At 40.0% G+C, this 20,711-nt stretch overlaps 1 protein-coding gene across 1 annotated transcript in view; it reads left to right on the plus strand.

Annotated features, from left to right (window-relative positions):
* Window positions 1-20,711, plus strand: part of CNTN3 (contactin 3) — a 408,740-nt gene that overhangs the window by 212,925 nt on the left and 175,104 nt on the right. The window contains exon 5 of the mRNA XM_015102330.4: window positions 1,454-1,549. Coding sequence (XP_014957816.3) covers window positions 1,454-1,549 — 96 coding nt within the window. The remainder of the gene's footprint in view (window positions 1-1,453; window positions 1,550-20,711) is intronic.

A 20,711-nucleotide genomic window follows, 5' to 3' on the forward strand; every position in this document is an offset into this window, starting at 1 on the left:
CTCAGAGAGTCAGACACACACACGCCTTTATACACTGTAGAGACAGTGTCACTGCAGAGCAAGGGACAGACATAGATAGTGTTTAGGCAAAAGAGATTTTCACCTTTGGAGGAGAAGAGACATTAGTTTCTGTAGGAGTTTTATCTTTTTTGGTGTATTCTAGGTAAAATCAGTGGTGAATATGTTTTCTGATGTGAAGTTATATGTAATAGGAGAGAACAAGGAATTGGACAAGAAATCAGTAAAAATTATGATACATACTTGGTTGTCAGAAAATAACAATTTGAAACTTTTTCCATGTATGGGCTAACATTCTGATATGATGTACTCTTCTATCTAGTCTTCGGAAAACATTCCGGTAATGCAGTTTCAACTCAGTTACATTTCAAGAGCCTTACTGTTTTGGTAATGCTGCTTTGGGTTATAGATTTAAGATGATATAATGCTGTGTCATATAATGTTTGTAGGGTAAACTCTGAATAAGTCCCTGAACACTATATTTTCTCCTTCTATAGTCACACATATGATGAGTTTTGCTGATTGTTTTATTCCATGTGTATAATCTAACAATTCAATACTATTTTTGGTAAAAATAAAATGAAATAATGTAGGGTTCTTATTTCCCTTTGATGTGTTGATTTACAGTGCTTAGAATATTCATATGTGCCTACAGTTTGTAGTTTTAGCAATTTGAAGGTAGTTGTTTCGGTTTTTGCATTTTTCAAGGCAAAGTTGAAATTTTTGAAGTTGTATCTTAAAATTCATGCTCTGCCTTACTTTTCATAGTCACCACATAGGCAATTTATATCAACCCTTAAAAGCTATGCAGTAAGTATATTCTTTCACAAATTGACAGTGCAATTGCGCTGATACAGAAAGTGACACCTCATGGTGTATTAACTGTGGAATCTACAGTATTTTTTTTTAAAATCAGAGTTTAGAGAAACAGATTTTTCTTCTCTTTCCTCATAGTCTTAAGCTTTGTTCAAAATGAAGCCCATAAATTTTCTCCATGCTATAAGCTGAAGAATATGAATTAGAATTTGCTATTCTGGATTATTATTAGAAGAAATCAAATGGTTTTTAAAAATAATCACTGGTGGTCAAAATAGTATTTGCCTTAGTTGCTTTATTAAATACTTAAAAATAATTATGTGGGCAGTGATAAAAGCAGTTCGTATTTTTTTCACTATAAATAAAAAGAAATATGTGAATTTAATTTACTGGATTAGTGAGAATAGTTTTTATTTTTATTACTGAATTTCTAGAAACACTAATAAATCAAAATCCAAAGTTTCCTTCTCAAAGCAAATGCTGAAAGTTCTCCTAAGGTTCCTGAGAGGGATTTTTTTTTTTTTTAATTTTCCTATAAAAAGAAAGGAATGTCTCTTGTACAAACATTTTAAATTTATGGTCCTTTCTGAAATCCTGTTTTGTTTTGTTTTCAAATCAGATCTTGAAAATTTTAAAACCAAAATGAGAAGTACAGTGTCGGTGCGCGAAGGCCAGGGAGTCGTCCTGCTCTGCGGCCCCCCGCCACACTCTGGAGGTAACAAGTGCTATGTTTTTGCTTCTTATATTTATTAAATAAGTTTAAGGGCAAGACCCACAGCATATGTGCTCTTATTGCTTCCATAAATTACTTTGAGAAACTTGATAATCAAGCATTGTATTCTGTCGGCTGAGTTGGAATATAAGAAACTCAACAAAACATTGTGTATCTAGAGAAGTTTACAAATGTGATTGACTCATTCCAACAAAAAAGGTCTAAAGGCAGGCAAGATCAAGTTCATTTCAGTTACCTAATGGTGCTGAACAATGCTTCATCCTTACAATATTATCATTTGTTATTCAGTTTTAGACCATGACATACATTGGTGTCTGTGGGGTTTTTCCTCTCTTTCCCTCTCTTTCTTTCTGTCTCTCCCCGCTGCCTCATACACACACACTTATTGATATATGCTGTTGGACCTCTTGATATATATGTAATATGTATTGAAAATGAAATATGTTTATATATCATATCATTTTTATTGAGGTGTTGAAATTGCAAATTTTATGCTACATTGGTATAAATTGAAATATCGCTGGAAATTCAGGACCTTAATGAAATAGCTGCAAGAGTAAAAATGAACTTCTGCACATATGAAAGTAATTTAATAAGCTCTGTTCCCCGTTAAGAGCTTGGAGTGCTGGTTGGATTTTCCTCTCATGCTCCTGACCAGAGGGGAGACTGAAAAGTTTTCTCCCAAGAAAGTAAAGCTTATTTAAATGAAAATATGCTAGACTTCATTTGTTTCATGACATCTGAACCAAAGTCCTTGTGGCCCTTTGGTGGGCTGGCAGTTTAAATCACAAAACCATCAGCCCAGTAAAACAGACATTTCCCATCTTCAGCATCTGATCATCTGAAATGTCTAAGCCAGCTGCACACTGCAAATTTGGGGCTTATCTGCCTTGCCTGCGCTCGTGTTGGTGGGTACGAGTTTAAATTGGGCTCCCCAGTCTAATTCAGCAGTATATATTTTGCTGACATTATGAAGTTCCATCAGATCTTTGACTTTGAAGGGAAGCATAGGTTCTTTTGATTAGCAAGAAAAGTAACTGATCTCAAAATGACTTGAAGAAAATAGGGGCATTTACTGGCTCATATAACTGGGTTGATGACGTGCTATCTATAGAGCTGTGTGGTTAACATGGAGATGCGCCACCCAGAACAACTCGCTGCCTCACTGTGGGTAGTGGGGTCAGCCAGTGGCCTCCTGCTCTCAGCTCCTTCCCAGTCTCCTTGGCTGCAGGAGCCACTTGCCTGTGGTCTCACCCTTCCAGGTGCTGCGTGCATCTGGTGTCTGAACAAGGAGAGAATGTCTTGGGGTCAGCCACTTCTGCCTGTTAACACTGGGCAGTTCTGGTGGCCAGTGCTCTATCCAGAGCTACTTGCCAGGATGACCATGGCTTTTTTGGATGACCCCAATTTGACCTCTTTCTGATCTCAGATCCTGCTTCTGCCTCCTTGTTTTCACAGGTTTTGATCATTAATCAAAATCTTTTATCCCAGACTCTAGTCTTTGCTCCCTGAGAACTGAAACTACTGAACCCACTCGTTTAGCCAATTTCATAAGCAGTTAATCTTTCTTGGTATTTTTTGGCTCTGCTTCCCTCCGTGTTGATTCTGTTGTTCTGTAGACTTCCTGTGTAGCACAGGTGGCCCCTGGCAACTCGGCTCGCCTGAACCTTGATGCTAAAGATCCTCTTGGACCAGGCAGCCTGTTGCTCAGTAGCTCCTGAGTTTAATTGGACTGGCCTTGCTTATGAGATTTTTCCCTCCAGCAAAGGGCGGAAATCAGCTCCATCTAATGACAAGCACTGGGATAAGAAAGACATAGTTTTCAAAGGAAAAGTGTTTCATTATGAGAAAAAAAAAAAGAAAAACAAGGGAGAGGGATGTGTTAGATACACACTAACCACTAAAACAGTGTTAGAATTACAGCTAGTAAGCAAGTATCAAAATAACTAAAATTTACTGTTTAAATCAACATAAAATAGTAGCTGGGCAGTCTTGTTTATGATGTATTTGGGAAATGTTGACCCGATTTTTGAGCCTGCCTAGATGATCTTCTTTCAGTGCTTTTATGATGCACTCTCTGATGACAGAGGAGGGGCTTTTTTAGTTGCACACAGTGAGGATGTCTTAATAAGCTGTTGGATAAAACCTATTGCAAAAGATGAATCATTTCTATTGTCATAAAATTGGAGAACTGCCCGCCAATCACAGCTCTTCTCATGTAATGACATCCTGATTTCTCTCTGCCTTTGGTGACTTCATATAGTTCTTCTTTCATTTTTAAAGCTCACAGTCTGGGCTGGCCATGGAAGTCTGTAGAATTGTTGGCAAAGAAGGAAAGAAATCTGCCTGGATATGGTGCATCAGCTCTTAAGAACTCGGGGCATGCACGGGAGAACAAACAACTGAACAAAAGCATACTTTCCTTCATGCTAGGTTGTGCAGGGAAATGATAGGGACCAGAGCAACAGATTTAGACACCGAAAACAGGATTGTCATTGATCTAGGTCTAGCTAATGCTGTGCCTGCCAAAACTCAATTTATATCCACTGCTCTGCCCCTTGGTTTGGGAGCATCTTGAAGACAGAGCCTATGTTCAAGTTTTCTCTGCACCCAAGTGCCCAGCACAAGGCTGGTTTATAACAAGCAGTCAGTAATTAATAGTTAACAAATGAACATATTCATGAAATGAATAGAGGAATCTTTTTAGATTCGGCCAGTGATAAATGCTCTTTGAGAATGTACTACAAATCCTGTTTCTAGAGATAGACACATTTAACAGCTGATATGCCCTGGGCACTAAGAAGACAGGTGCAGACACGGACAGATCACAGCAAACTCTGACCACAGCAACTCTATCTGCCCTGCTTCATTTTCTTGTGGACTGGGAGACTTCTAATCCAGGGGAGGATATGAGGCAGCTTAGAGCAGCTAAAGCTATGACCTCAGGGTTTATCAGCACGTGTGATGTGGGGCACTGGCCGCCCCACTGTGATCCATTTTGTCTTTTTCCCACAAAGTCCCATTGTCCCTCCAGGACACGAGTTTCCCTTTTCTGTCTTCACCACTGTGTTATTTTTATTTACTTTGCCATGTTTCTTCCATTCTGCTTGGTCTCTTCTCATTGGTCAGGAATGTTTAATGTCATTGTTACTTTCTGATTACTGAAGATCCCCTCATATTTTATTCATCTGTCATATGCTCTAATAGAGTCATAGCCTGGCAGAGTAGACACAGGGGCAAAATAATAATAGAAGTCATGACAGTAACAATAACAGCAACAAATAATAGTACTCCCTATTTACTGAGTACTGCTTAGTTGCTAAGCAGTTTGCTGGCTCTTGGTGGAAATATATCAACTTCTAGGAGATTCTTTTGATTGAAAGTGTGAAGAGGAACTGGATAAGTGACAAGGGAGATAGATATGCAAGGAGAGAGCCTCAGCAGGAGTCCCAAAGTGTGGACACGGCATATGTTCCTCCTGCTCCCTTAATGAATTCATGTATGCAGATAATTTATAGGAAAGTAGCAGCAACCTGGAGCTGCTTTGCTGAAGAGCAGTCCCCATTTATTTGATGCCATAAGAAAGAAAAATTGTTTCACGATGGGTGACAATTAGAAATGTTTCTTGGGAGTCCACATGATTCCTAAGCAATGCAGGCTACTGTCATTTGACAAGACTCTTATCTCTCACTCATTGTGTGACCTTTCTGCCACTTCCTATTCATCATCATCTCTGCAGAATAATCCAGTACTTCTTTAAGGCGAAAAGGATTTGTATACTCTTGAAAATTAGTTGGAAGATCAGGAATTTAGCAAGCCAAAAATAAGGTACCAGCCAGGGATTATCTGTGGCTTAATTATTATTCTAGTTACCAGTAGTGTGAAAAGCTGGGAATTAGTATAATTACCTGTCAGTTACTGATTTCACTACAAGATCATTAGAAATTCAAATGCACACAAAAAATTATCCTAGTATAAATAAAGATACAACACTGGTTTATGAGTCCTTTATGCTAAGTACTAATTAGACAGGAATTCATAGGTTAATCAAATTATTGCATACACACATGTTAACAAAGACTTGATTTTTGTCCAACCATGGCTGATGAGATTTATTCTAAGTAAATAATAGACCTGAGTGTTTCCCAGTGTTTCATAAGCAAATGACTTTGGTGTCTGATTCAGTTTCCCATGTCTGTGCTCTGTGAATATTCTTGCAATAACAGCCCTGGACACTGTCATCCACTTACAGCAACACAGCCTCTGAGATGTGAAAAGGAGAGTGTGAGATGCCAAACAACAAGTAGTGGAGGTTAAAGCAACTTCATCCTAAAAATTGCTTTGTAAATCCTGGTGTGACAGAGGTGAGAACTGTCAGTAACATAACCATATGGCATGGGATTTACACCCTCTGTAGCAACATCTTTTCCCCCCCTCACCTTTACTGAGGACCAAAACCCAAAAGCTAACTCAGATAGTTTAGCTGGGGGGACTTAAAAAAAAGTTTCCAAGTAGTAATGTTCTGGAAAGATTCATCCAGCTACTAGACTTTGTTTCAAGGGAATGAGATATTGCCAAGCATTTTCAATGTGATTTTGACCCCAAACAGTAATTTCCCTAAATACCTTAATGTGTACACTCAGCACTGTCTTGTCTCGGGCACTCATTTTTCCTTGAACTACACCTCTCTACTGTTCAGGTTCCTAATTTCTGGAAACTTAGTAGCTGGATCCCAGGTGGCTCAGTGGCAAAGAATCGCCTGCCAGTGCAGGGGATGTGGGTTTTATCCCTGGGTCCGGAAGATCCCCTGGAGAAGGAAATGGCAATCCACTCTAGTATTCTTGCCTGGGAAAGAGGGGAGAAAGAGTTGGTCACAAAGAGCTGGACACGATTTAGTGACTAAACAGCAACAATAGCTTTTTACAAAACTTTGAGGTAAAGAATACGTAGATTGCTCATGGGCAAGATGTGCTTTCTGCCTCCCATGCTATTTGCATCACTGGTCACTGTATAAAAGGTTTTTCTGAGAACCCAGCAATTTCCCATTACCTAAAACAGTGTATCTGAAAGTTGCGCCATGCACGCCTTTATACTGTCATAGTTTGTGAAATCAAAATACAACGGATGATTGGTGGGTTACTGAGGAGTAAGCCTCTATCTACACCACAAAATATCACTCCTCATTTAATGCCCCTAACCCTGAAAAGCGGAGGTATGTTAACATGTCATGACAAAGAGTTAAGAGAATCCATCTCTAGACTGACCACATCATATTTTTCAATTGTAAAAGTGTTTTTTGACTGTATGCTAATGTTGATGTGACTGTCGACATTTATAGGAGTCCAAATGTTAACAAATTCCTAGCGACATTTAGACCAGTATGTTCTGAATCTGTTGACACAAAAGCCTCAGTCACTACTTATGTGGAAAACAATGAAATATTTTGATCTCTCAAGGAAGTGTCTATTGTAGTAAATACGCTTATTCCTGGACATTCATTTTGTAGTTGGAAATGAAAAATGCCCAGTTTCTCCAAATTACTTAAACACAGAAACTGTGAATTAAAAATATTCCTTGAGGGGGGTTCAGGATGAGGAACATGTGTACAGATTCATGTTGATGAATGAATTTATGTTGATGAATCCTTGGCATATTCATGTTGATGTATGGCAAAACCAATACAATATTGTAAAGTACTTAGCTTCCAATTGTAAAGTACTTAGCTTCCAATTAAAACAAATAAATTTAAATTAAAAAAATATTCCATCCAGCCTTCCATCTGTTCACCTACCCATCCAACTATTTTATTCATGTTTTGATTTATTCATGCGTTCCTCAAGTATCTGTTGATGTAGAAAAGGTATTTATATCTTATAATACTACTTTAACAATAATAAATATAGCCATTTACTCGAACAATTTTAATATTAAAGAGAATAAAGTAGAAAGCATTACTGATAAACTTGATAGTTCAGTTCAGTTCAGTCGCTCAGTCGTGTCCGACTCTTTGCGACCCCATGAAGAGGAGCTGAAAAGGCTCTTGATGAAAGTGAAAGAGGAGAGCAAAAAAGTTGGCTTAAAGCTCAACATTCAGAAAACGAAGATCATGGCATCCGGTCCCATCACTTCATGGGAAATAGATGGGAAAATAGTGGAAACAGTGTCAGAATTTATTTTTGGGGGGCTCCAAAATCACTGCAGATGGTGACTGCACCCATGAAATTAAAAGACGCTTACTCTTTGGAAGAAAAGTTATGACCAACCTAGATAGTATATTCAAAAGCAGAGACAAGACTTTGCCGACTAAGGTCCGTCTAGTCAAGGCTGTGGTTTTACCTGTGGTCATGTATGGATGTGAGAGTTGGACTGTGAAGAAAGCTGAGTGCCAAAGAATTGATGCTTTTGAACTGCGGTGTGGAGAAGACTCTTGAGAGTCCCTTGGACTGCAAGGAGACCCAACCATTCCATTCTAAAGGAGATCAGTCTGCGGTGTTCTTTGGAAGGAATGATGCTAAAGCTGATACATTTGTATCAGTTCAGTCGCTCAGTTGCGTCTGACTCTTTGCGACCCCTGAATCGCAGCAGCCCAGGCCTCCCTGTCCATCACCAACTCCCGGAGTTCAATCAGACTCATGTCCATTGAGTCACTGAGGCCAGCCCGCCATCTCATCCTCTGTCATCCCCTTCTCCTCCTGCCCCCAATCCCTCCCAGAATCAAAGTCCTTTCCAATGAGTCAACTCTTTGCATCAGGTGGCCAAAGTATTGGAGTTAGCATCATTCCTTCCAAAGAATACCCAGGAGTGATCTCCTTTAGAATAGACTGGTTGGATCTCCTTGCAGTCCAAGGGACTCTCGAGAGTCTTCTCCAGCACAAAAGATCAAAAGCATCAATTCTTCAGCGCTCAGCCTTCTTCACAGTCCAACTCTCACATCCATACATGACTACTGGAAAAACCATAGCCTTGAGTAGATGGACCTATGTTGGCAAAGTAATGTCTCTGCTGTTGAATATACTATCTAGGTTGGTCATAACTTTTCTTCCAAGGAGTAAGCGTCTTTGAATTTCATGGCTGCAGTCACCATCTGCAGTGATTTTGGAGCCCAAATAAATAAAGTCTGACACTGTTTCCACTGTTTTCCCATCTATTTCCCATGAAGTGATGGGACCGAATGCCATGATCTTCGTTTTCTGAATGTTGAGCTTTAAGCCAACTTTTCCCTCTCCATTTTCACTTTCATCAAGAGACTTTTTAGTTCCTCTTCACTTTCTGCCATAAGGGTGGTGTTATCTCCATATCTGAAGTTGTTGATATTTCTCCCGGCAATCTTGATTCCAGCTTGTGTTTCTTCCAGTCCAGCGTTTCTCATGATGTACTCTGCATATAAGTTAAATAAGCAGGGTGACAATATACAGCCTTGATGTACTCCTTTTCCTATTTGGAACCAGTCTGTTGTTCCATGTCCAGTTCTAACTGTTGCTTCCTGACCTGCATATGGATTTCTCAAGAGGCAGGTCAGGTGGTCTGTATTCCCATCTCTTTCAGAATTTTCCACAGTTTATTGTGATCCACAGTCAAAGGCTTTGGCATAGTCAATAAAGCAAAAATAGATGTTTTTCTGGAACCCTTTTCCTTTTTCCATGATCCAGCGGATGTTGGCAATTTGATCTCTGGTTCCTCTGCCTTTTCTAAAACTAGCTTGAACATCAGGAAGTTCACGGGGTTCACATATTGCTAAAGCCTGGCTTAGAGAATTTTGAGCATTACTTTACTAGCATGTGAGATGAGTGCAATTGTGCGGTAGTTTGAGCATTCTTTGGCATTGCCTTTCTTTGGGATTGGGATGAAAACTGACCTTTTCCAGTCCTTTGGCCACTGCTGAGTTTTCCAAATTTGCTGGTATACTGAGCACAACACTTTCACAGCATCATCTTTCAGGATTTGCAATAGCTCAACTGGAATTCCATCACCTCCACTAGCTTTGTTCGTAGTGATGCTTTCTAAGGCCCACTTGACTTCACATTCCAGGATGTCTTGACAGGAGTGTATCAAATCAATATTCTTTGAACCCCAGCCAAACTGCTCCCCAAATGAAATGCAGTGCACTCATACTATAGGAAGTAAGAATCCATCTGTCCTCAAGGGCTTATGGCTCCACTGGAAGGGAGAAAGATGGGGTTGCTGGTGACTGGTTAACCCTGTACTGACAATAAGTGCTGTTATTCAGCTAGACACTGAGCTTATTTTTGATAGCATCAAGGAAGGGAGTATCACTCTCTGTACCAACCAACTGAGCCTCAGAGCAGTCAGGTGATTTGTCCAAAGACACACAACAGTAAATTTGACTTCAGACCCAGGTCTGTTGCTTTTTAATGGAAAATTTTCTTATGCTTACAGAAATTGCAGGCTTCAGTTTTCCGATTTATATACTGTCTGCATTCTGGGACATCATTCTCCAAACCCTTTTCATAGATCCACTGATATAATTAAAATATTTGTTAAGCACCACCACCCAGTGTACACAGATGCATACACACTGAGACAGATGTGCAGGTGCAGGGAAGTCAAACCAGGCATCTAAGAACTAACGTCTGAATCTCTGTTTCTTATGTGTAAGGGAATAATCACAGAACTTATAGGGTGGTTGTGAGAATTTATGAAAATAATGTATATGAATTTATGTCTGATTTATTTATATAGATCAAAATATACTATAATGCTAATATGTTTACTGTGGAGAAAATGTGAAATTAAAATATCTAAGTACATTTATAAAGAGGGTTTATTTTTATTTTCTTCTTATACCCCAAGGTACATTTGTACATTTATCTGGAATATTGGTAACCCGTTTTAGAAAGCATGGTTCTAGAGAGTGGGTTTCTTGCTTCCAACCATCAGGGTCAGATTATCTGTGGTTGGAGACTTTAGACTTGCCTGCGTGTTGCTTACCAACACAGTGATACTTAGAGGATTAGAGATGACTTTGAGGTGCCCGGCCTGTAAAAACATCAGTGACTGTCTCTCCTCCTGGGGATTCCCTCCTTCACCTCCACAGCCTAGACCTGCACCTAGTCTGTTCAAGCTAGTCTCAGCTGGTTAGCCCAGAGAAGGGCCAATCAGCTACTCTCTCCTAGAAGTTAGAAAATTGACCTGACAGGCTACCATGTTTGAATTTGGAGATTTGAGGCAGAACTTCCCTATCATGCTGAGAAAGCTGATGCACATAGAACAGAGAAGCAGCCCTTCAGAGACTGAAAACAGAGACCAGGGACAGAGTGAAGGCTAAAGACTGCCTGGCTGCCGGCCTCCAGCCTTCCTACCTTAGCAGCTGCTCTCTTACCCTTTGTCGCCATGAAACAGCCCCAGTCTAGGGATATGTTTTCTGTTCCCTTTATTATTTTAAGCTGAGTCTACTGGGTTTCTGATTTTGACATCCAAGGGCTCGAGCTAATACAAAGGGCATTATGGTTAGGGCTATGCCAGTGTAGAGGTCGAGAGGTAATATAACTGATGCAAGGAGAAGAGGAAATTTAATGTAAAAAGTAAGGGAAGAGAAGTTACATGTCTGCACAAGAGCCCCTGCACTGTTCTAGCATCCTTTTGTGATTGAAGTCAGCACAGAACATACCATAAGTGGTCCTGGAAGAAGATAGGTCACAGAAGACAATTTGAAGAAACTGCATTTAGGGTTATTTACCTGTTCATTCTATGAGTAGGTTCCCTGAAAATTTTAGGACTATCTAGGACTGCTCTGCATATATTTCATCACAGCAGCATAAATTCAGGCTCACTCCACCTCCCATTTCATTCTCAGATCCCATAAATGGTCTGCTATAGTCAGTGAGAAATCATTTTCTCCCACAGGAAAGACCACATAGTTTTCCTTGCTGTAATTCCATCCACTCACGAAGAGAAGTCAGAAAGAGCATTATGCTCATGAAAACAACAAAAAGGTCACATGTGTAAGCTGGAAGTTTCTTCTATAAGAACTTAAAGATAGGAAAGATGGCGGAGGAATAGGACGGGAAGATCACGTTCTCCCTCACAAATTCCTCAAAAGAACATTTCAACGCCGAGCAAACTCCACAAAACAACTTCTGTAGGCTGGCAGAGGACATCAGGCAACCAGAAAAGCAGACCATTGTCTTCAAAATCAGGTAGGAAAAAATATAAAAGACGAAAAAGGAGACAAAGGAGGTGGGGAGGGAGCTCCGTCCCGGGAAGGGAAGCCCGTCCCGGGAAGGGAATTTTAAGAAGAGAGGTTTCCAAACACCAGGAAACACTCTCCCTGCCGAGTCTGTGGCGAGCCTTGGAAACACAGAGGGCAACATAACAGGAAGGAAAAATAGATAAATAATTAAAACCAAGAGATTACAAGCCCACCAGTAACTCCCCCAGCGGAAAAGCAGCACAGACGCCTGCATCCGCCATTGGGAAGTGGGGGCAGGGCAGGGACGCGCGGGAGGCGTGGGCTGCAGAGCTTTGTAAGAATCGGGCACGAACGCCCCACGTTCCACCAGAACGATCTAACTTGGGCTAGCAAACCAGACTGTGGGATAGCTACCACGCGAAAAGCTCGAACATAAGACACCGCCAGGACCCAGCACAGAACAAAGGACGGAACGGAAAAAGCCGGCTGCAGACCATTCCCCGCCGGGGACAGGCAGCCAGAGCCGTAAGGACTGGAAAGGGGCAATTGCAGACCCGGAGAGACTTTACTTACCTAACTGCAAGCAGGCTCCTTTGCTAAGACTTCTGGGGGTGCTGGACAGTCACAGTCTGCCTCACGGGGTGCGCCGGCGGTCCACCCAGAGAGCTGAGCGGCAGCGGCGGAAAAGGTGACAAGCCGCGGCGATTGCGCTCGCCAGACTCCTGAGCTACTCGGACCTGGGAAGGGCACAAAGCGCAGTCCCAGCCGCATTTGTGCCTCTGAGGGCTGCCTGAGGGCCGAACCTGAGCGGCTTGGACCGGGGAAGTGCACGCAGCCTAGGGCCGGCCCCAGACGGTTCCCGGCTGAGCATCGTAGAGCCGGAGCGGTTTGTGCGCCGCAAGGAAGGACAGGTCAAGCGGGGCAGAGATACTGTGTACACACGACAGTGCTATTTGTTTGCAGCATCCCCCCTCCCCACAGCGCGACTGAACTAGTGAGCCTAAAAACCAGCAAACAGAAGAAGTTAAACAGAGGGAACCACCTTGGAAGTGAGCCCACACGGCCCATAACATCAGAGAAGAGCCAGATATATTTTTAATTTTTTAATATTTTTAAAATCATTCTTTTTTTTTTTGCCTTTTCCTTTTTTTTCCTTTTTTTCCGAGCCTTTTTTAATTGTTAAATCTTCTATTTCTCCTCTAATTTTTATTTCTATAACCTAGTATTACTATTTTTTTTAAAAAAAGACTTTTTTTTTTTTTTAAGGCAAACACCATATATACTCTTTGGATGGTTGTTGGTATTTTGTTTTGTTTTTTTTTATTTGTTTGTTTTTAATAATTCTTTTTTTTCTTTCTTCCTTTTCCTTCTGCTTTTCTTTAATATTGTATCTTTGAAAATCCAACCTCTACTTCAGATTTTTAATCTTTGTTGTCAATTTTGTACATTTAAAAACCCAAACTTCACTACCCAAGTTTACCTGAGAGCGAGATTACTGGCTTGTCCACTCTCTCCTCCTCTGGCCTCTCCTTTTTCTCCACCAGGTGGCCTCTGTCTCTTTTCTCCCCATCTCTTCTCTATCCAACTCTGTGAATCTCTGTGTGTTCCAGACGGTGGAGAACACCTAAGGAACTGGTTACTGGCAGGATTTGTCTCTCTCCTACTCATTCCTCTCTCTTATCCTCCTGGTCACCTCTGTCTACTTCCTCCCTCTCCTCTTCCCCGTATAACTCCGTAAATACCTCTGAGCGGTCCAGACTATAGAGCGCACATAAGGAAGTGACTACTGGCTAGCTTGCTCTCTCCTCTCTTGATCTCACCACATCTCATTCCAGTTACCTCTAACTACTCCCTCCATCTTCTCTTCTTGTAACTCAGTGAACCTCTCTGAGTGTCCCTCAAGGTGGAGAAACTTTTCATCTTTAACCTAGATGTTTTATCATCGGTGCTGTATAGATGGAGAAGTCTAGAGGCTACTGTGAAAATAAAACTGAAAACCAGAAGCAGGAAGCTTAAACCCAAAGCCTGAAAACATTAGAGAACTCTTGAATTCAGGGAACATTAAGCAATAGGAGCTCATCAAAAGCCTTCATACCTACACTGAAACCAAGCTCCACCCAAGGGCCAACAAGTTCCAAAACAAGACATACCACGCAAATTCTCCAGCAACACAGGAACACTCCCCTGAGCCTCAATATACAGGCAGCTCAAAATTATCCCAAAACCTTTGATGTCTCATAACCCATTACGGGTCACTCCACTGCACTCCAGAGAGAAGAAACCCAGCTCCACCCACCAAAACTCCAACACAAGCCTCCCTAACCAGGAAACCTTGACAAGCCACTGATAGAACCCCACCCAAAGTGAGGAAGCTCCATAATAAAGAGAAATCCACAAATTATCAGAATATAAAAAGGCCACCCCAAACGCAGCAATATAACCAAGATGAAGAGACAGAGGAATACTCAGCAGGTAAAGGAACAGGAGAGTTGCCCACCAAATCAAACAAAAGAGGAAGAAGTAGGGAATCTACCGGAGAAGGAATTCCGAATATTGATAGTGAAAATGATCCAAAATCTTGAAATCAAAATGGAAACACAGATAAATAGCCTAGAGATAAGGATTGAGAAGATGCAAGAAAGGTTTAACAAGGACCTAGAAGAAATAAAAAAGAGTCAAAATATAATGAATAACACAATAAATGAGATCAGAAACACTCTGGAGGCAACAAATAGTAGAATAACGGAGGCAGAAGATAGGATTAGTGAAATAGAAGATAGAATGGTAGAAATAAATGAATCAGAGAGGAAACAAGAAAAACGAATTAAAAGAAACGAGGACAATCTCAGAGACCTCCAGGACAATATGAAACGCTCCAACATTCGAATTATAGGAGTCCCAGAAGAAGAAGACAGAAAGAAAGATCACGAGAAAATCCTTGAGGAGATAATAGTTGAAAACTTCCCTAAAATAGGGAAGGAAATAATCACCCAAGTCCAAGAAACACAGAGAGTCCCAAATAGGATAAACCCAAAGCGAAGCACCCCAAGACACATATTAATCAAATTAACAAAGATCAAACACAAAGAACAAATATTAAAAGCAGCAAGGGAAAAACAACAAATAACACACAAGGGGATTCCCATAAGGATAACAGCTGATCTGTCAATAGAAACTCTTCAGGCCAGGAGGGAATGGCAAGACATACTTAAAGTGATGAAAGACAATAACCTACAGCCCAGATTACTGTACCCAGCAAGGATCTCATTCAAATACGAAGGAGAAATCAAAAGCTTTACAGACAAGCAAAAGCTGAGAGAATTCAGCACCACCAAACCAGCTCTCCAACAAATTCTAAAGGATATCCTCTAGACAGGAAACACGAAAGGGTGTATAAACCCGAACCCAAAACAATAAAGTAAATGGCAACGGGATCATACTTATCAATAATTACCTTAAACGTAAATGGGTTGAACGCCCCAACCAAAAGACAAAGACTGGCCGAATGGATACAAAAACAAGACCCCACTATATGCTGCTTACAAGAGACCCACCTCAAAACAAGGGACACATACAGACTGAAAGTGAAGGGCTGGAAAAAGATATACCACGCGAATAGAGACCAAAAGAAAGCAGGAGTGGCAATACTCATATCCGATAAAATAGACTTTAAAACAAAGGCTGTGAAAAGAGACAAAGAAGGCCACTACATAATGATCAAAGGAACAATCCAAGAAGAAGATATAACAATTATAAATATATATGCACCCAATATAGGAGCACCACAATATGTAAGACAAATGCTAACAAGTATGAAAGGGGAAATCAACAATAACACAATAATAGTGGGAGACTTTAATACCCCACTCACACCTATGGACAGATCAACTAAACAGAAAATTAACAAAGAAACGCAAACTTTAAATGATACATTAGATCAGTTAGACCTAATTGATATCTATAGGACATTTCACCCCAAAACAACAAATTTCACCTTTTTTCAAGTGCTCATGGAACCTTCTCCAGGATAGATCACATCCTGGGCCATAAATCTAAACTTGATAAATTCAAAAAATCGAAATCATTCCAAGCATCTTTTCTGACCATAATGCATTAAGATTAGATCTCAATTACAGGAGAAAAACTATTAAAAATTCCAACATATGGAGGTTGAACAACACACTTCTGAATAACCAACAAATCACAGAAGAAATCAAAAAGAAATCAAAATATGCATAGAAACTAATGAAAATGAAAACACAACAACCCAAAACCTGTGGGACACTATAAAAGCAGTGCTAAGAGGAAAGTTCATAGCAATACAGGCATACCTCAAGAAACAAGAAAAAGTCAAATAAATAACCTAACTCTACAACTAAAGCAACTAGAAAAGGAAGAGTTGGAGAACCCCAGAGTGAGTAGAAGGAAAGAAATCTTAAAAATTAGGGCAGAAATAAATGCAAAAGAAACAAAAGAGACCATAGCAAAAATCAACAAAGCCAAAAGCTGGTTCTTTGAAAGGATAAATAAAATTGACAAACCATTAGCCAGACTCATCAAGAAGCAAAGAGAGAAAAATCAAATCAATAAAATTAGAAATGAAAATGGAGAGATCACAACAGACAACACAGAAATACAAAGGATCATAAGAGACTACTATCAGCAGTTGTATGCCAATAAAATGGACAACGTGGAAGAAATGGACAAATTCTTAGAAAAGTACAATTTTCCAAAACTGAACCAGGAAGAAATCGAAAATCTTAACAGACCCATCACAAGCACGGAAATTGATACTGTAATCAGAAATCTTCCAGCAAACAAAAGCCCAGGTCCAGATGGCTTCACAGCTGAATTCTACCAAAATTTCGAGAAGAGCTAACACCTATCCTCCTCAAACTCTTCCAGAAAATTGCAGAGGAAGGTAAACTTCCAAACTCATTCTATGAGGCCACCATCACCCTAATACCAAAACCTGACAAAGATGTCACAAAAAAGAAAACTACAGGCCAATATCTCTGATGAACATAGATGCAAAAATCCTCAACAAAATTCTAGCAATCAGAATCCAACAACACATTAAAAAGATCATACACCATGACCAAGTGGGCTTTATCCCAGGGATGCAAGGATTCTTCAATATCCGCAAATCAATCAATGTAATTCACCACATTAACAAATTGAAAAATAAAAACCATATGATTATCTCAATAGATGCAGAGAAGGCCTTTGACAAAATTCAACATCCATTTATGATAAAAACTCTCCAGAAAGCAGGAATAGAAGGAACATATCTCAACATAATAAAAGCTATCTATGACAAACCCACAGCAAACATTATCCTCAATGGTGAAAAATTGAAAGCATTTCCCTAAAGTCAGGAATAAGACAAGGGTGTCCACTTTCACCGCTACTATTCAACATAGTCCTGGAAGTTTTGGCCACAGCAATCAGAGCAGAAAAAGAAATAAAAGGAATCCAAATTGGAAAAGAAGAAGTAAAACTCTCACTGTTTGCAGATGACATGATCCTCTACATGGAAAACCCTAAAGACTCCACCAGAAAATTACTAGAGCTAATCAATGAATATAGTAAAGTTGCAGGATATAAAATCAACACACAGAAATCCCTTGCATTCCTATACACGAATAATGAGAAAGTAGAAAAAGAAATTAAGGAAACAATTCCATTCACCATTGCAATGAAAAGAATAAAATACTTAGGAATATATCTACCTAAAGAAACTAAAGACCTATATATAGAAAACTATAAAACACTGATGAAAGAAATCAAAGAGGACACTAATAGATGGAGAAATATACCATGTTCATGGATTGGAAGAATCAATATAGTGAAAATGAGTATACTACCCAAAGCAATTTACAAATTCAATGCAATCCCTATCAAGCTACCAGGCACATTTTTCACAGAACTAGAACAAATAATTTCAAGATTTGTATGGAAATACAAAAACCTCGAATAGCCAAAGCAATCTTGAGAAAGAAGAATGGAACTGGAGGAATCAACTTGCCTGACTTCAGGCTCTACTACAAAGCCACAGTCATCAAGACAGTATGGTACTGGCACAAAGACAGACATATAGATCAATGGAACAAAATAGAAAGCCCAGAGATAAATCCACACACATATGGACACCTTATCTTTGACAAAGGAGGCAAGAATATACAATGGAGTAAAGACAATCTCTTTAACAAGTGGTGCTGGGAAAACTGGTCAACCACTTGTAAAAGAATGAAACTAGATCACTTTCTAACACCGCACACAAAAATAAACTCAAAATGGATTAAAGATCTAAATGTAAGATCAGAAACTATAAAACTCCTAGAGGAGAACATAGGCAAAACACTCTCAGACATAAATCACAGCAGGATCCTCTATGATCCACCTCCCAGAATTCTGGAAATCAAAGCAAAAATAAACAAATGGGATCTAATTAAAATTAAAAGCTTCTGCACAACAAAGGAAAATATAAGCAAGGTGAAAAGACAGCCTTCTGAATGGGAGAAAATAATAGCAAATGAAGCAACTGACAAACAACTAATCTCAAAAATATACAAGCAACTTCTGCAGCTCAACTCCAGAAAAATAAACGACCCAATCAAAAAATGGGCCAAAGAACTAAATAGACATTTCTCCAAAGAAGACATACGGATGGCTAACAAACACATGAAAAGATGCTCAACATCACTCATTATTAGAGAAATGCAAATCAAAACCACAATGAGGTACCACTTCACACCAGTCAGAATGGCTGCGATCCAAAAATCTGCAAGCAATAAATGCTGGAGAGGGTGTGGAGAAAAGGGAACCCTCCTACACTGTTGGTGGGAATGCAAACTAGTACAGCCACTATGGAGAACAGTGTGGAGATTCCTTAAAAATTGCAAATAGAACTACCTTATGACCCAGCAATCCCACTTCTGGGCATACACACCGAGGAAACCAGAATTGAAAGAGACACATGTACCCCAATGTTCATCGCAGCACTGTTTATAATAGCCAGGACATGGAAACAACCTAGATGTCCATCAGCAGATGAATGGATAAGAAAGCTGTGGTACATATACACAATGGAGTATTACTCAGCCGTTAAAAAGAATTCATTTGAATCAGTTCTGATGAGATGGATGAAACTGGAGCCGATTATACAGAGTGAAGTAAGCCAGAAAGAAAAACACCAATACAGTATACTAACACATATATATGGAATTTAGGAAGATGGCAATGACGACCCTGTATGCAAGACAGGGAAAGAGACACAGATGTCTATAACGGACTTTTGGACTCAGAGGGAGAGGGAGAGGGTGGGATGATTTGGGAGAATGACATTCTAACATGTATACTATCATGTGAATTGAATCGCCAGTCTATGTCTGACGCAGGATGCAGCATGCTTGGGGCTGGTGCATGGGGATGACCCAGAAAGATGTTATGGGGAGGGAGGTGGGAGGGGGGTTCATGTTTGGGAATGCATGTAAGAATTAAAGATTTTAAAATTTAAAAAAAAAAAAAAAAGAACTTAAAGATAGCAGAGCTCTGACGTTTTCTGCTTTAAGTGAAAAATGCACTGTTACTTTAGTACAAATCAGGGATAGTAAAGGCTTTGATTCTTGCCAGCTTAAGCAGAAATTAAGGATAATTACTACTTGGTGGGTTTTGTCAAAAACAAAAACACAGTAACATTAAGTGAAACCTAAGAACTAATTTGTGTGCTAGCAAGAGAGTTAAATGCTCATTGATATGCCATAAAAATGCATTTGTATGTATTAATGTTTTAATTAAGATTACATGAGCTACTGTAACAAAGAAATCTGAAAATATATTAGCTCAAACCAAATCATATTTCTTGCTCAAAGTCCACATCAAGTGTTTTTGATCGTAGGCCCCTGGCTCCATCTGTTTGTGCCTCTCCGTTTCAGTATATAAAATCCATGGTCACTACCTCTGTCTTTGTAGAGTTGACAGAGAAAAAAGGAGGGGAAAGTCCCATGGATGGTTTTTATGGACCTCTGACCCCAGGAGATGGCACGTCACTTAAGTGTACTTTCTGTTGACTGGTCCCCAGTCACACAGTCAGAGCAAGATCAAAGGAGGACCACTGTATGTCCCTGGGAAAGTGGAAACAGGTCTCTCTGCCACACTTAGTCACGTACTTTTGAAAATAAGCACAACCATGTTAAAGACACATGAGGTGCAGAGTGTCTCAAAAGTCTGTATTTCATGAACTCTAGTGGCAACATAAGAAGCTCATTTTTGAGAACTTGTTAAAAATGTATATCCCACGATCCCACTCAAAGATTCTCACCCCTTAATGTGGAGTCTTTCCAGGGAATCTCCACTCTTTGGAGCTTCCCAGATGGCTCAACAGTAAAAAAAAATCTGCCTGAAAGTGCAGGAGATGCAAGTTGGATCTCTCGGTTGGGAAGATCTCCTGGAGGAGGAAATGGCACCCCCACTCCAGTAATCTTGCCTTGGAAATCCCACGGACAGAGGAGCCTGGTGGACTGCATCGAAGCATTTCAGGAGTTATATTTTGTTAAGTAGGACATGTTGGACTTTAAAAGGAAAGTGGAATTTTTGCTTTGTATAGGACAGTGATGTTCATTTATTTATAAGCTGGACAATTCCTATCTCAGCTCAATTTGTCCTTCATTAACATTGATCCTCTTAGAGAGTACAGCTGCCAGCATGCCTAGGTGCATAGCAGAATATTCCCTGGAGCTCATCCACTTTCCCACGTGTGGAGCAGTTGATAGGTGCCAGGCAGTCAGCTGTGCTTGTTGATAATCACAGGAACTGTGCATCGGTTAAGTCTGCAGAGCTCTCAATCCTTGAGCGTCTTATTCTTGAGCAGTTTAGATTCGTTTATTGTTGTTATTGTCTGTGTTTGTGTGTGAGTGTTCATCTCAAGGGGATGTGCCCATCTGGAGTAGAACCTAGGCTGATCTTATCAGGGAGGAGTTTTAAAATCCTTCA

Source organism: Ovis aries, chromosome 19 (assembly GCF_016772045.2).
Source record: "Ovis aries strain OAR_USU_Benz2616 breed Rambouillet chromosome 19, ARS-UI_Ramb_v3.0, whole genome shotgun sequence".
NCBI classification, from domain to species: domain Eukaryota; kingdom Metazoa; phylum Chordata; class Mammalia; order Artiodactyla; family Bovidae; genus Ovis; species Ovis aries.